The sequence below is a fragment of the Thunnus maccoyii genome, chromosome 3 (genome assembly GCF_910596095.1).
Source record: "Thunnus maccoyii chromosome 3, fThuMac1.1, whole genome shotgun sequence".
NCBI classification, from domain to species: Eukaryota; Metazoa; Chordata; class Actinopteri; order Scombriformes; family Scombridae; genus Thunnus; species Thunnus maccoyii.
The window spans coordinates 20,152,415-20,170,258 of NC_056535.1; the positions used below are offsets into that span (position 1 = coordinate 20,152,415).

Here is a 17,844-nt window from a genome sequence, read left to right on the forward strand (position 1 = left end):
ACTTACCACACACACACACACACACACACACACACACACACACACACACACGCTCATGCATACACTCGCATTGGAAGGACTAGTGGCAAGAAGGTCTGTGCTGAACTGAGATAAACCTTCAGCCAGCATGTGGCCAGTAGGCCGACTGATGCAGTGTTGACAAAGAGACACACAGAGTGAAGGGCAAAAGTGACAGAAAGACCAAAAATAAAATGAAGCTGCCTTTCTCCAGGCCTAGTTCGTTTGGGTGAATCCCACGCCCATTAATTGGTGCTCTGTCTTCCCGCCCTGCTTCCATGTGCGGGTATATTGATCTTAATGTGCATCCTTCTCAGGTTTCCAGTAATCAAGAGCAGCAAACGGCAGAGGGAGAGGGCGTGGAGGCGGAGCAGACAGATCCTCAGAGTTCAGCGTTGTAAAGTGTCAGGCTGAAGCGAGGAGTTCAGAAGCAGTCATGTGCACCACGCTAAATTATTCACGCTGATTAGACTCTTCCTATTGAAATGAATTTGAGAGAGTTCAGCATATGTTGCACGCCATCGCCATTTAAGAGGCTTGCTAAATTGAAACTGAGGAAATTGCCATGGGTTTATGTGCATGTGTTTTCAAGTATGTATAAGATAGTGGTGGAATGTAACTACCTACATTTACTCAAGTACTGTACTTCGTGCAATTTTGAGGTACTTGTAGTTTACTTGAGTATTTCCATTTTATGATACTTTATACTTCTACTCCACTACAGTTTAGAGGAAAATATCGTACTTTTTACTCCACTACATTTGTTTAAAGCTATAGTTACTAGCTATTTTAAAGATTAGTAGTCGGGGACTCTTGATATGTTTCAGATGTTTATGAGTCATCGGCAGTTCCACCGAATATAGATTTCCCCTTTAAAGATTTCAGATGGTTTCATTTAAATAACTGTTGGAGGCCCAAAGCGGTAAAATTATCCAATATTTCAAAAAAATAGCAAAGATTAGAGAAAAGTTTTTAAAAAAATAAAATAAAATTTGTGCAACAGAACTCAGTTTTTTTCTCATTTCCTCTCCTATACATCATCTCTTGGCTCCTTTACCTCATGACCCACAGAGTGGGAAGCTATCTGTGTACTGTGGATAAGTGTTAGCTAGCTCCATCTCAACCAGCCACAACAGTAAAACGTGATCTTGTAAAGGACATGAAACCACCACTGGTATAAAAGCATCTCTCTGCATGTGTGCAATTATCTTACAGTACAGTGAACACGTGTGTCCACCTGATGTTTTAATATCTACATATTAATATTATCTGTCTGCATCTCTGATAAACCATCAAATCACTGTAATGACAGTACGTGGGTGTAGGCGCGCTGCTCATGTGTGCCTATTAAACCTGCTCTGAGTAAGCCTGAGGATATAGAAACAATGGCAGTGTCCAACGCCGCCTCTCATCATCACACACTGTAACACATCAAACACAGCAGCACAGGGGATAATGAGGAGGATAAGGACTATAAACAGCATCCGTCTGCTCACATTCAAATTTACCAATTCTCGTCCTTCCCCTCTATCACTTCATCCATCTTAAGTAGTTTGACTCTAAATATACACACAAAACCGCCCGAACATCCATCTCAATTGTCAAGCCATTCTTCATCCTTTCTCTCTCTAAAAAACCCTCCTCCTCCGCTCTAAAAACCGCCCACTCTCCTTGTCTATCCGCGCTCCACACTCTTCCATTCGAAACTTCCAACTCCTCCGATACATCACTCACCCTCTATCTTCCTTTCTCTCACTCCCCCGGGGAAGAATAACATCTTGACCAAACCTGGGCAGAATATCTTAGAATGTAGTTGTTAACATTTAAATAACTTGAGTTTTATTTATTTATGGAGAAACTTGGGGAACAGTATGCAAAAAAAAAAAAAAAAAAACATCTAAATATTTTACATCCCTGTGTTGTTTTTTAAGTCGACCAATTCAACATGTGTTCAACTATTTATGCTGCCCTGTTATTGCCTTTCTCTCTCTCTCTCTCACTGGCTACCTCGCTTTCTCAAAAAGAACTGAACAGATCGCAATATATTTAACTTACTTCCTTGTCTCTTTCCATGTAAGACAAACTCAAAAATAATTTGCACACACTTTACATTTTTTTTTGTCTGTGAGAATAAACTACGCATGAAGAGAAAGGGGGCGCAGAGGGAGGCAATCTTGTTACCAGCCGGCATAGCCCTGGGAAGATTTCTATCAGACACACGTATAGAGAGAGGCATCCATTTAGAAAATGGCTTTTCTAGGCATGCTGGGCCATTTAGCACACCCTGTGACGACTCCTGTTTGGGGCCATGATAAATGTTCTTTCACACCCGCCCTGCGCTCACAGTCAGGCCAGCACACACACATGCACACACGGCCATATGGGCACCCTACACAGAACATCACTGGGATGGACGTAATGTTTTTTCAGAGAGACCGGCTTCATTGGAACGTCCCCAACTTGTTGGGTTTGGCCTACAGAGAAACCTCAGCCACCTGTGGACTTGTAGTAAATGAGTTTCAATCCACAGACCTTAAAGTCCACTGAGCATTTAATGTCATGTCAACATCCAAGGGTCTCATTAAGCTCAGGATCATTCGACGATGTACATCCCAGTTCTACAAGAAGCAGTCAGGAGACATTGTAACATATTTAAATCATACATACAGTAAAATCCTCTAAATATCATAGAACTGAATAAATGACTCAATTAATTGGTTGATCAACAGAAAAAATAATAAGCAGCAACTTTTTTCAAGCAACTCCATGCTAACACTTTGCTGCTTTTCTTTGTCTTATGTGACAGTAAACTTGACATCTTTGGGTTTCAGACTGTTAGTCGGAGAAAACAAGCCTCACCTTGAGCTTTAGGAAATTGTGATGGACATTTTGTGCTGTGCTGGACCAAATGATGAATAGATTTATTGAGAAAATAACTGAAAATTGAAAATAATAAAAGATTATTACTACCAAAGTCTGAATCCACACTAAGTTACATCGTACATCCAGGAAAAAGTAGTGAAAGTTCGTAGTAGTTGAGACAATTTGTGACTTTGTGGTGAAAACAACTGGCCTTCAAGTTTAGTGATTTTATTAAATGTTCAGATATGTTGAAGGATGACGCGCCTCTTTATGGATTGAGAAAATTCTCTTACAACTCTTTCAAAATCCCAATGGGTTCAGAAATACACCGAGCTTAGATCAGCACTGTTTTTCATCATTCCTGTAAAGATGATATTTTGGAGATACACATTTTTTTTCTCATAAAAATATACTAAGCTTTCACCTTGAAACCCTATTTTGGAAGTTTACTGCAATTTAGAAATCCACATGGCACAGTGGGAATACTATTTGTACAAACTGCAAAAGGTAAATGTTTTGATGGATACAGGTAAACATTCTCTCTTAGGTTTTCTTTACACCGGATGAGTGCTAAAAATCAACCTTATCTTATCTTATAGTCTTAGTGTCTGTCTAATATCCAGTAATGGTCATTAACCTTTACACCGGCACGATCCCTGTCAACTCACTTCCTCCTCTCTGGAAGCCATCAATGTCGCCATCACACTAACCACTGTTACCGCTAGCATTAATGTCGCCACAGGCACCATACCGGCTGGATGAATCACACTCACCCATACAGCAATAATGAAGCGTTTATCTCAGGGTGCATTACAAACCCTGGAAACACGGTGAACACGCGCATACGGCAGAAATATGATGAAACACTGTCAATCACACTCCGCTCGGCCATCTGCTCTACCACGAGACAGACACAACCTCATACAAGAACGCAGACTCAAACAACCAACACCATATTCTGCAAAATGTGTCCGTCTTGACAAGTCATTTAGTGTTACAATTTAAAAATCTCTTTTTTCTTAAATCAAGTGAAGAGATTTTACCAGTTACATTAATTTTTTTTCCACTGTATCTTTACTTTGAGGTCAATCCAGAAGTATCAGGAAAAGTATCTCGGGGGAGAATCATCTCAGAGAATATATTATGTAAAGACTTAATACTAAAACTGAATGTCTTTTAAAAGATCAACATTTTTTGCAGTGCTCATAAAAAAACACAGTGTCTCACAGACACACACTTGGGAGCTTATGTTGTACAACCTCGCCCAGTGAAATCTTGCTGATTAATAATGCAGGAAAATGCGCATCGTCACATGCGAGCGTGACGTCAACTTACCGATCTCATCTGCTGAGTTCCGGTGACGTGCTGCAGAACCTTTTCCAGCTCCTTCTCAATGCGTCCAGCCCAGTGAATCATTCTGGAAAATAAAAATACGACATTTTCAATCCGCATCACTTTACATTATCACCTGAACATGTCATGCTTATGTCACAGCGTTTGTTTCTCTGTCTTGACATGTGATTGAGTGGATGTGTACAACTGTGAGAGACACTAAGAGACACAGAGAGTGAGTCTCCCCCCATTTTTTGTATCTCTTTTTCTGTTGGCAAACTGCCACACTCTCCCCCTTTCCGGTTCGCTATCTGGAAGTATCCGTCTCCTATCTCTTCTAATGTCTGGGTTAGTCATCAGCACCTTCTTCCCCCATCACATCTTGCATATATCTGGTCGGCCCCGGCAGGACTGGCAGCGAACGTGCCTGTCTTGGCTCGGTTGGGATCAGCAGCTCTGCAATAAAACTGCTCAGGTCTGACAGAAGTGCACCCTAAGCAGGAGCTGATCTCTGTCAGACAGAGCCAAGTTTGGAATTAAGAGATCAAACGGCTGGAGCTCATCACTGTATATCTCCCAGCAAGCAACAAATGACTTAATGGATAAAGATTTTCACTAGATCATTTTTAAGCAGCAGCAGCAGGGGCCAACCTGCATACACGACGAACAATCCATGTGTACGGCCAACGAGAAAATTCTTACTGAAAAAAATAAATAATGAAATCTCTCAGCAATCAGATGAATAAATTCTGTCATGTGTTTGTGAGCCAACCACTGACTCGGTGCCAACCTTTTCCTTTTAGCAGCCTGCAGATAGCTAATCACTAGCATCAACAGCACAACACAACAGAGTCGTTTGTCTTTTAATATGATGACGGAGACAAATGTCATCTTTAAATGTCAGATTTGCTCAGAAGACAAGAGGGAAGACAGATTTATTAAATCGCACAAATATGCCAAGCATTGACAGCGCTCGCCAAGCCAGAGTGCGCTTCATCAGGAGAGTAACAGCAGAGCAAACATGCCAGTCAGTGTGCACGCTTGCTGTGTTTATAGGAACAAGATTAAGAGAAAGCAAGAGGGCCTCAAAAAGCAGTGGCTCTCAAACTTTTTCACATGAAGGATCCTAAACTGATAAAAATTAGACCACGGACCCCCATTTGATAACATTTTGTCCCCCCATCCCCTCATCTGAAAAATTATTGCTTTTAGATATTTTGTTACAGAAAGTGTATGAAACCCATGACCAAAATAGTAACACATTCTGTCATTGTGTTATTTATGGATGGAATTATAGTAAAAAATAAGTATTCTCTTTTTTGCTGGGGACCCCCTGGACCCCCCTAAAGGACCCCTGGGGGTCCCCAGACCCCACTCTGAGAACCACTGTCCAAAAGGACTGTGCAGAGCAGGACCGCTGGGGAGAGGCCGTTGACTATGAAAAGGTCACCTCGATATGAAATGAAAACAAGCTTACAGTGAGAGCAGAGCCGAGCAGAACGCAGTGATACTAACAGTGAGGGACAATGCCTCTGTCCTCGAGCCAGGCAGACTTCTTATGCAACTTCATTAGTGTACAATGTACACACACACAAGCACACACACACACGCACACACACACACACATATATACAGCTTTGACAGAATGACGTGCAGAAAGAGTGTCCCGTTATGTCTTAAATTGTGAGTATATATAAATACACACACATCTGGGATCTTGGCAAAGTCACACTTCACAATATTTACCCGATCAATCATCAGAATATGTTTGATATTATTGATAATTTGGGTATTGCAATATTAAATCTAAGCTGGGGTGGATGTTGTCTATGGCCAAGCAGGTGAATGCAGGTAAGCAGGTAAAGGTATTGTCTTCTCAGTTCATGTCGGCAGAACTATGTTTGGGAACTGAATTCAATATTATCATTAATCTTCTGTCCATATAACCTCCATACAATGATAGAACAGAGATATAATAGTGGCATATGAATCATATGAATAAATTGTGGTTCACAGATCCCATGTGAGAATAAATGGTAACAAGTTAGTAAAAAACTATAACAGGATGAGACTTTAAATTCATTTGTTTAATTGTTTTGTTTTTTTAACACAAAAAAATTGTTTGACTCAACAGGATGAACATTAGCTTGAACTTTACACAATGAGATTTTGAATACTTAATCAAGTTAATACTGTGATTATTGCTGCAATATTAATGCCGTCCATGCTGCCCACTCCAAATATGTTTGAGAAAATTATAAACTGTTTAGATTAAGTGTTGCAATTAAAACAAAGGACAACATTTAAGCTGTAAACACAAATCTCTCATTGATATTTAGTCTTGTATTAAAACATTACATCCATCTATCTACCAGTTCTACAGGCAGACTTGCACACATTAGCCTAATCGCTCCTTCTCTATTTTCTAAATCAATTTCATAACATTAAGTACATCAAGTATAATCAATAACATACTTAAATATGCAGACTGACATCCATGACCCACAAACAGGCAGCAAGAATCCGACCACGCAGCCTTATCACAACTGACGTGTATCACACTAGATCATATGAAGCTGTGCTGACAATATTTAAAGCCATAATGCACTCACGTGGCATGTTGCATGGTGGCCTGAGACATGCAGTGAGATTCATGTTGTAAAATCAAAGAGAAAAATATTTCACAGTCACAAATATGCAGAACTCTCCGTTTACTAACAACTACACAGATATCAGGAGGTGCTTGTTTGGTAAATTATGCGCCGCTGCTGAGGCCTAATGTTCAATGAATGCTTTGAGACGCTCTGTGTTGTTAAAGCAGTGATATCTCTTAAAAAAAAAAAAAAAAAAAAAAGAGAGAGAGAGAAGTTGCCATTGTGTACTACACGAAAGCCGACTGATGCCGTCTGGCTCTTTGTAGTCTGGTGTACTATTAAAACTTTGCTATTTGGCTCCTGTGTTTTTGATGTATCCAAACATTATGGAACAGCAGAAAATGCGATGAAATGATTTTGGATGGACGACCTGTGCATCAGCCACACACCGACACTACGTTCATTCTGCTGCAATGGATCTTGTCATTCTGCAACGTGCAACGCTGAAATATCTTTCAATATCTTCGCAAAAGGTGGACTACTCATGTATGTGTGGAAATAACAAAATGTGTTGGAAATTAATCTGAGTTTCATACAGACTGTAAAGATATTTTACCTTCCATTTAGATTCCAGTTACTGGCACAGCTTTTCTCCACATAATTTAGTAACGTGGAAATAATTTCCTCATGCACACACACACACATTACTATGCACATAAACAGCACTGCGGTACACTAACTAAAAAAAAAAAAAAAAAAAAAAAACTGACCAGGCTGCCAGGTGGCAAGGTATACATAATGTGCATTTTCTTGGCACTGCTGTCAAAATAGACTAGAGGACATTCTGCCCTTTCTCGTGGACACATTTCCTCAGCTTAAACACACACAAGCTCCAACCTGTGTGTGTGTGTGTGTGTGTCTGGCCTATACACCCAATGGACAGCCACAGCAGCTCCCCATACACTTCAATTAGGTAACTGTCAAAATCTGGCAAATAGCACAGTGACGTGGATGACACAAAACCCAGTTTTTAAGACCCAGGAGATGACTGGATGTAATACAGACTATGGTTATGGCCAGACTGTTTGTCTTATTTTTATCTGCTTAAACAAGGACACTGAAGAATGACAAGCGCTGACATTAACGTTGCCTTATTACACAGGTAATCTAGCGTAGTTACATCAAATAATGTACTAATCATTTTGAGAACATAAGATGTATTTAGATAAAAAAACATTGCAGTAAGATCATGAACACAGCATTTAATGACTGACAAGTGTAGATGACAAAAATAGCTATTCAAATACAGTAAATATGATTTAAACGTAAGTAATCTAAATGTATTATCCACATTAATTTTCTTTATTGAGCTCAGGTGATCAAATCAATGGCGCAGCTAATTGTAGTATGAAGTCAGTCGCCAGTTATATGAAGGATTACTGTTTTTCCTTTGAAAGTCACCTTGGCCATGGGGAATAACAAAGCTCTAGAGATTTCAAAGACATGATGGGGGGTGGGGGGGTGGGGGGGTTGTTCATCAGGCAGGAATCATATTGATACTTGTCATTTCTGTGAACCTGACTGACTAATCATGACTACAGGCTGCACATCGTGTTCACATCAGATCACCACGTCATGATCATCATAAACAGGGTGACAGAACATTTTGAAGCGATACTCCATTAACTTGAGTGAGGAACTGTTGCACTCTGGCTTCTTACTGAACAGTAAGTCTGGAAATAGTGTTTTAAATGAAACAACGTTTACTTTTTTTTTCTTTTAAATCACCATTTTTGGGAAAATTACTGTCTTATTTTGAATAGTTCAACGACGCACAGGTGGTAAATTGTTGCAGCAGGCACATTATGTTTAGTCTGCCTCGGTAAGTTATTCAAGGTGAAATTGTTACATTGCTCGCACAATGGAAAAAAAAATTGTGCTTTGGATTCAAAGATTATTGCAGACGATTTCCAACTAAGTCTAAGCTCAAATAAAAGTCCCAATAGTTTCTTTCCCTCCCCACAGCTGGATGCTCAGCGACTCTCTGCGCCTGCGGTCACTTGGCTGAAGCAACTGATACTGAATGGCCTCAAGTGCGTCTTTAAATGTCTACAACACTTCTAGTTTCGGGGGCATTTCAAAAAATTAACAGTAATCTTACCTGGAAGCCATATTGCTCCATTTGTGCCCGAACAGAGGCTTAAGCAAGTTGTTTTGGAGTTTGGGTGAGAAACGCAGGTTTAAAGGACTGGTGCACCTGCCGGCATTAACTAATTGGTTTAGTATCTCAATAAAATGATCCTGTTAAAAACACCGGTGCGTCCTGCTGTGGGAAAGAATTGATCATTTCCACGGTGCGTGTGCAGTATCTACTTTTTAGCCTCGTTATAGCTCAGCCTATCCATCATGCGTAAATAGGATATTCTCCCCCCCCCCCACCCCCCCAAACCCCATGCAGTGACAGCAAAACACATCGACTATTATCATCATTATTATTATTGTATTTTGATCCCGATGGATGTTCTCATTAATTATTGCTTGGTTGGGATATTCGCCAGTGGCACCTGTGCATGTTCCCTGTAGCCTGCCCCCATGTTGACTATGACAAATTGTATAAGGCTTTGGGTATTAAATGCCACTGCCCACAACAACAAAAACAACAACATAGGCTTCATGAGAGCGAGATTCATAACGCAGCATCAGAGATGGAAGCTGTGTCTATGTTTGAACATCAGGGACAGCAGCAGCAGCAGCAGCAGCTCCTCTCGCACCAAGGTAAACGGCGCTGCTTGGGCAGGCTTGTCGGGGCCACCTGTCCTAGTTCCGCGCTCCGCACCCCGGTTTTACCCCCCCCTCAAAAAACGGTGCAGGGTACTTACGTGTAGTGCTGGGGGAAGAGGTGGGTCCCGGCTGTCGGCGTGGAGACGCATATGATAAGTACAGTTTGGATTGTGAAGAGGCAGAAAATACCGTACGACTGAGCGCAGATCGCCATTTTCCATTAAATATTCAAGAAACTGGGATAAATAAGAGAAGGGCCGGAAGGACAGTCTCTCGCAGCTGAGCTAAGAATAACCGAGCTCCAGAGAAAGTGTGTGTCGGGAGGGTGATGGTTGACGGAGGCTTCTGGACACTTCAGCCGGCAGTGAAATCTCAATCAGAGACGCACACACAGGATTGGCAGTTGAAGAAGACACAGGAGATCAGGATCAGGAAGATGCTCTGCCCGCCGCTGCTGATGTGCCTTGGCTGCCTATTTGCGCACTCGCTGTCCTCCCTCCCTCTCCGCCGCCGCGCACATTTGCTCCTTTTCTCTCCCACTCTCTCCAATGTAACGACCACAAGGAGTAAAGCTGGCCAAGACACGAATAATGTGTTCCGATCCCGGTTTTCAAAGTAAAACTATGTAGGCCTGTGGGTTTTTTTAGGGCGATATATAAAGCCTAATATTACAGTGAGATAATGTAGGGAGAAAGCTGATGGAAATCAAATATAAACTGTTGTTAATCCAGAAAAGTGCCTTCATATGAGCACTGCACAGCATAGCAATAGGCTAATGTGACTAAAACAGTGCACTATACAAACATATAACACCTGGCAACTTGTAAGAATGTCAACTGTTGTGAAATATGTCTATTTTTTACGCACAGCTTTTCGCGCGACCTTCTTGTACTAAAGCCAGCGTCGCAGTAACGTGCTGGGGTTTATACTGAAGGTCTAATCGCCCCATTTCCTGTATTTATTCTATTTCTCTGCGGAAATTGACGCAGCTGTGGGCACAAGCGGACCTTCCTCCATTCAAACCGCCTATTCCTGGGCGACAGACGGGGGCGCGCATCAGGCCACCTCCTCTTCCTCCTCATGTCCACTCTCCGTGCGATGTGTCCTCCCCAAACTCGGGAACTGTGAGCAGAAATCAAGGCTTTATTTTGGTAATTAGAGGCATGACTCTAGAGGGGCGGGTTGTATTAACTGGAGTGTAAACGTTCAGCAATCACCTTGGGGCTGCTCTCCAACTACATTTGTTCTACTTATTAGCGCATCTGGTCCAGTGGATGAACATTTAAATGAATGCAAGGAGAATTAATAACCTCATTTTTACAGACACCTAGCTATTGTTTCATGATGTCACCAGCTATTTAGACAGACAGAAGGGGGCCTGAAGCGTTTGAAATGCAACTTTACAGAAGGGCAGGGCATGTCTCCTTGATTCTCATAACCGGAAACCTCTGAATAACCATAAGCTTGTTAATAACCTATATTTTAGTGGCGCAAGTTCTCCTCTGGACATAAGTCAGATACTGTTTATTTTAATGATAAACAAAGAGGAGAGATGCACTGAAGCCTCAGAGTGAATCTAATTCAGCATGAAGTTACCCCCCTGGAGAAGCGAATATCTCACTGTATCAGCTCTGTGTGTGTGTGTGCGCGTGTTTGTGGATGTGTGTACATGTGTGTGTCATTGTTTGTGCACCTGTACCTGTCTTATTACCTTCTCCTGCCCCGCTGTTTGTTTTCTGATCTTCCTATTTCAACTGGAGGGCAAATTAGGTGGAACACATTTGCACCTAAACAAAACACATTTCTCAGGCATGTCCTATAGAGAACACACAACAAGGATATATGGCTTTTCGCAGAATATGTGACAGGTGTGTTTCTGTCCTCGATATTACACACAGGCGACACGGGCCTTTGAGAAAGATTAGGTGCTGCTCTAGGGGTGAAAGTGCTCAAGGTTCAGGGTTTTTTTCCTAGTTGTCTCCAAGTCAAAGCACAGGTTCAGCACAGTTCTGTACCCTTTACTGTTCCAGGGTGAGTCTTCATACACTGGGCGCGGAGAGAGACAGGCGGTCTTTTGGTTGTGTTGTCCTTGGCTCAGTCAGTCAGCAGGGGACATGCAGGTTCTGTGCTACAGAAAGCCACACAGCAGTCGGCAGGGTTGCTGCACAGCATTTCTGTCTCTTCACTGACAGGGAAGAGGGGCTGTTTTGGTAGAGAGGACACACCGCAGGGCACAGACCTCAGCAGGAGTGGAAAAACGCACCTGATGGTGGGGGTTGAGGAGCTACGGCAGCGGTCCCCTGCTTATATACATAGATGTCACGCATCATTCAGTCAGAACAAATATCTGGGCTTGTTCCAAAGGAAATAGAAAAATCGAAAAAACATATTTTTTTTCCCCAGAGCTACTTATTTTTGAGACATATTGAGCAAGCAACTCCTTCTCTTCCAACCCTCCGAACAAATCTGTGGCCGAGAAGCAGGAGTCATATTTTGATTTATTATTATTCCCTGTGCTGGAAAAAAAACAGTCTTAATTGATGGCTACTCTCACACATTAATTTACTGTAGTACGGTACTTTCCATCATGACATTAATGATAACAACAAACAGATACTGGTAGAGTGATGTTGGCTAGCTGAGTCACGCTTAACATTTCTGCTGACTCACAGCCACCCCTTGTTTTCTCCTCCGATTCACACATATATCAGGCAAACCTATCCCAATTTACCTGCAAATTTAATTTTGAGTTAATAAACAAATGTGCAGTTTTTTGTCATGTTTTTTGCAGAGAGGGTTGTGCAAACAAAACATCAGATATCTCCCCAGATGGATAAGATGCCTCTGGGACCAAGAGGGGACTGGCGACCAATTTAAGCAGTAATTTCTGATGTATGGCCTTGTCATGCTCCACTTAGTCACAACAATACCTTAAATGCAAGATAATTTTCTTGTGCCTCCACGTGTGGTGATGGTGGTCGGGGGCTAAAGAATGGCAGATGAAAGAGGTGATTGCCACCCTGGGGCCTTGGATCCCATTGAACACGCTGCGATGCTTATGGAGAATCCACTCTTTATTAGAGCGGATCGATTAGGCCAGCTAAGGGATCCGCTCAGTGAAAACACACAGATCAATGACCTCAAGCTCTGCTGATCCTCCAAATGGTGAGAAATGCAGACAGGAGGCGTGTCTCTGCTGCCCGGGGTCTCTCTGATTGGCCGCGCAGTTTCTCCTGAAGTGATTGACCTGCCAATCTGGTATTGATCCAGGGAGTAGAGCAGAAGGAGACGGGCCTCGCTGTTCTGTATCGGACTCCAGCCCTTTCTGGGGACTGCTCCCCCAGACAGAGGCCAAGTAGGTTGGAGTAGAATTAATCACTCCTTGTTTCCCCTGTCTTCAGGCCTCGGGGGAAGTCGCCAGTAAAGACGCACCCAACACATCCAGACTCACACACACACACACACACAAACACACACATACACACTGGTTGCTTATCTTCTTTTTCTTCCACCTTATCCATCTTTCTCCTCTCCCTCCCTAACCTCCTCCTCTGTCTCTCTCTGTGGCCTGTATGCTGATGTTCTGCTGCGCTGCACAAAAAGTGAGGCTTCACACTCTGTAAAACCTGGTCTAGTCAGCATGCTGAATGTTAAGATTTTATATGTCTGATTAGAGAAGGACTGTGCATCGTATTCACCGCAGATGATAGAGCCAGCTGCCCTTGAGAGAGAGTCTTGACGCTCTCGAACAAACTTCGATGATCCTCTCAAGTGCTCTCTGTAAAAACAGGAGCATGATATACTGTCACTCATTTACCACGCATCTTCTTTGAGAGCTTTTTTTTTTTTTCTTAACCACAGCAGAGAAGAGTCTGTGTGCCTTTGTCCTCTACGGGGATATATTGAAGAGATCAGCAGAGTGATTTCGGCAATCAAGGTTATCTTCCTTGTCAGCTTACTCCCTGCTCACCTCGCAGCTTATCATCCCATTTAGTTTCATCCACTCACCAAAACACAAAGATCCCATCTAAATAACACACAGACTTCATTGTTTACATAAATATTTGTGTACTCCACATCCCTCATTATTTGCTCTGCTCTGTAATGTGGTTATTACCGACATGACCTCAACACTTTGCTAATATCAACAACAAAACATCTCATTCAGACCGCAGTGCTCTGTCTACCTCCTTTACTGTGAGATACAAACATACCCAGCGATGTTGGGCCGCAAGGCACTCTGGGACTTTCATGCTCAAATGTCAGAGCGTTTCATCCTGATGATGATGACTCACTCCCCTCGCTCTTAGTCTGCATGAAAGAACAACAGCACCAATTAATGACCCAACCTCCTCACGTGCAACAGTAGGAAAACAGCCACTATATCAAATGTTACAGCACGGCACACAAGCAGAGCTGTTATGTTAAAAATACAGATATGTATGAGAGAAATATATACATTTATGGTTACATTTTATCAGCCCCTGAGTGAATTCCCCCCCCCCCCCCCCCCCCCCCACACACACACACACAATATAGACAAGTGGATGCATGTGAAAACAGAGCAAGGCTCAGCACTCATTGACATGCTCTACTAGAGGCCTAATGGCCCCTGGGTAATGGCCTCTTTGGTCTTCAGGAAATCCTCCCTCATGCATACATCAAAGCTGGGATTGAGAAGGATAGAGAGAGGAAAACAGAAGGGAGGAAAGAGACATCAGTGCCACACATGAAGAGGAGAGAGGAGAGGAAGTAACAGGATGCTGAAGGAAGCTCTTACAGGAATCATTTTTGTTTATCATTTTCATGGTAAGGTCAATCCAACACATTTTAGGTGTTAGGTTCGCACCAGTACGGTATACTGGTGTTATGCTAAAACTCTGCCTAGACTGGTTAGATTTGTAGTTTGTATCAGCACCAAAACTCATAACTAAAATTTTGCGATATTTATCCTGATGTTCACATTTTCACCAATGATTCATCCAGTTTACCACTCAGCCCACATGGTTAAAGCTACAACAGCTAGTCAATTAATCATTTTTTAAAAATTGTTCAAGTCATTTTTTAATCAAAAATGCCAATCATTTCCTGCTTCCAACTTCTCAAATGTGAGCATGTTCTACTTTTCTTTGTCTAGTATGATAGTGAACTGAATATCTTTGTGCTTTGGACTTAAACACTTTTTTTTATACGCCATTTTCAGCTCGTAAAATCGTGATGGGAATTTTCCACTATTCTCTGACATTTTACTGACAAAACAATTAATCAAGAAAATAATCAGCAGATAAATTGGTAATGACAATAATCATTAGTTGCAGTTCTAACCACATCCATCTCCGTTCTTCTCTTTCTATCTCTCTTTTTCTCTCTCTTTGCTGACACATGGCATCCCAGAGTTGTCAGCCAGCTGCTATAACTCGAGACCTGTAGCCCATCGCCCCACCACACCGCCCGCCTCCCCTCACTGTCCATGAACCATCTGCTTACTCTGCAGATCTGTCAATGCTATCTAATTATAATTCACACAAAACTGTTCATTGTGACCCTGACTGTGTTTACAAAAGTTTTGTCTTGCTCTATATGGTAGGTGTACAGCACAGAAGGCACGTATGGCTGTATGTAGCTATGAAAGTGTGCATCTATCTGTCTGTCTATCTATCTATTTGTGACCTCTCTCCTGTGAGTAAATACAGCTCAGGATTGCTCACCTGCTCTCAGAGAAAGCTGTGACCTCAACATGTCCTACACCATGCAGCGAAGCATGTGAGTTGTGCCCCTCGCAACGATTTTCAACTCATCTCCTATAGTTCAAGCTTTGGCTTTTGTTCCACCTTCTGGCGAGACTGAGGGAGCCTTACTGTCAAGTGCTTTTAAAGAAATTGTATTGTTTGGGAAAAAAAAGATAAAGTAAAATGATCTGCAATGGATGAAATTGGGGTGAAAATGGAGTGAGAGTTACTTCAAGCTGCTCCACAGTCGTATGCCAACATCAAATTGGCCTATGATACATTTGCAGTAAGTGAAGCACTAGGTGTTGCCATATAGAGCACATTAAACAGTGTCAGTGTTAAAGAGGCAAAACTAACAGGCCTGTGGCGCCTTTAGTGGCTTGATAAGGCGAGCGGGTGGTCCCGTCTGAACTTGGTCTACTCCTCTTCTCTTGTCACAGTGGAGTGAGAAGTGCATAGTCGCTTGCCCGCCCTGCCTTCACATTAAAGAGCATCTTAATTGGCATTAAAACTGGTGATAAGGGCTTAATGAAGGAATTAAAAGATAACACACATTCTGGAGCCTATTCGCCACAGTCACACTCTGACACAAACACACACGGCTGTACTCAAACTGGCAGATTTTTACAACCACAGACAGAGTGAGTGGGAATTCATGAGGAAATAGGTGGCCTGAAGCGAGAGGCAGGACTGAAAGCCTCTAATACATCACATTACCTTGCATGACAACAGCTAACTTACTCCTACTACAACTTTCAGCTTGAATAACATGGTACACACTGGCATCACTCCGAGCTGTTTAATGGAGGTTTCATTTGATAGTACTTACCTTTTAAGGTGAACATTATCCCTGTTGGTTGGCTTCATCTTGTCACCACTGTTCATCTTTGTCATTTCTTTTTTCTCTGTTAGCATTATGTCATGATTTTTAATATTGTTCAATTTGACCCATTAACCTAGAGCAAATTTAATTACTTGGTTTTTGACAAGTAAGTTAATTCAATTTCAATACAAGCTAACATGCACGCAGCTCTGATGTATTGTGGTCTTACAAAATTGTTCTGGCTAATGTGTTAGCAAACATTTAACTTTATGGTTAGTTTAGCTACTTAACGCTAAAGTTCAGTTACCGTTAGAGTCGTCGTTGGGTGATAATTTTCGGTTATTTTCATCACCTACCGCGACCCTTTCACACCACACAGTGCTTTGATGTAATGTTAATATCAAACATACTTATTAGACCAGGTTTACCACAGAGCTAGCGTTTAGTTAACGGTTGGTGGGGAATGACGTAAACAGAATGGTGAAACGGCGAATACAGGGCTCGACCAATCAGATTCCTTGACGACAGGACGTTGATTTACGCTCCAAAGTAACAGAATTTTTTTTAACACCTGCCGCTGCACGACAGGTGCAAAAACACAGGAATTAGATTTAAAACAATCATTTTGATGAATGGTTTGGCCCATATATCTATTACTTCAGACCAAAAAAAAATCAATGTGTCACCAATGAAGCTTTATTATTGAGTTAACAAACAGAAGTGTATGCCAGAGGTTACAGTAAAAATAATGACCAGAGATGGACATTCCCTGGTACAGCAACAGGTAAATAAAGATCCCACTATTCTGGGCTGCCAAAATTGGCAAGCTACAATACCACCATGTGCCACAATACCCCTGTCAAATTGTACCACATATGACTCCATGGTGGTTATTTCACTACTGTATGATACATTATTTGAAGAATGGCAAGTAATGTTGTACTATACATGCCTTGGCTTGTTCCAAACTGAAAATATCAACCATTACCATTACCATCACAGTACCATGCTTCCTTTTTTTCCGAAATGTTGATATTGGCTACCACTACCATTATCCCGTTTTTTTTTTCCTATCTATTTTATCCATAGTTTTTGGACCACTCCTAACACCCCCCAACCACACATCCAAACACACACACCTTGGTGGACAAAGGACTTTAGTTATTTACAAGCACAGACGCTGTGTCAAAAGCAATTCCTTAGTGGATGAATGAGAATAAATTAAGTTAATAATCACAATATTAATGTTATAAATAAATACAGAGATCCCTGGCACAATCAAACAGCCTATCAGCATCCTTCAACAAGCTAGGGAGGTATAGTCTTAGCCTAGAATTTACCATACTGCCTGGTCTACAGTGCCTGTATGTGCCCTTACTGTATTTCCTTTACACACGGCTCTCCATGGTCTAAAGGACACATATTCCCCACGGCACAGCATTGAAAAAGGCATTACAAACAGAAAAAAACTAACCAACCAGGTGAAACCCAAAGCAGAACTCTCATTGATGATGCTCCTTCTGAGCACCTAATGAAGCCAGCAGCGTAAGTCTCCCCTTGTTAAAGATAATGGTTTTCTTATATGGTTATTTTATCCCAGGCCAAAAAAAAGTGTTTCATAAATAGTTATTGTTATAAGTATTATTATTACATTGCTTTCAGCCTGTAGAGATAAGCAGCATCATATCCATGTGCTCCAATCTAA

The 17,844-nt window shown here is 41.8% G+C and overlaps 1 protein-coding gene and 1 long non-coding RNA gene across 10 annotated transcripts in view; one reads left to right on the forward strand and one right to left on the reverse strand.

The window, feature by feature from the left end:
* The window catches only part of cacna2d2a (calcium channel, voltage-dependent, alpha 2/delta subunit 2a), a 159,020-nt gene extending 142,436 nt beyond the window's left edge, over positions 1 to 16,584 (reverse strand). For 3 of the 9 annotated variants that reach the window (XM_042401357.1, XM_042401340.1, XM_042401406.1), the window contains exons 1-2: positions 9,686 to 10,076; positions 4,216 to 4,297 (exon numbers count right to left, since the gene is read on the reverse strand). In XM_042401357.1, coding sequence (XP_042257291.1) covers positions 4,216 to 4,297; positions 9,686 to 9,801 — 198 coding nt within the window. In that variant the 5' untranslated portion in view covers positions 9,802 to 10,076. Of the gene's footprint in view, positions 1 to 4,215; positions 4,298 to 9,685; positions 10,077 to 11,286; positions 11,375 to 13,285; positions 13,366 to 13,801; positions 13,899 to 16,145 lie in introns of those variants that run through there. The other 6 variants (XM_042401390.1, XM_042401381.1, XM_042401366.1 and 3 more) reach the window with 6 other exon arrangements.
* On the forward strand, positions 10,211 to 15,532 carry LOC121889445. The gene is made up of 4 exons (XR_006093521.1): positions 10,211 to 10,738; positions 13,449 to 13,524; positions 14,227 to 14,396; positions 15,281 to 15,532. It is a non-coding gene; the product is annotated as an uncharacterized LOC121889445 (long non-coding RNA).
* Positions 16,585 to 17,844: the final 1,260 nt, after the last annotated feature.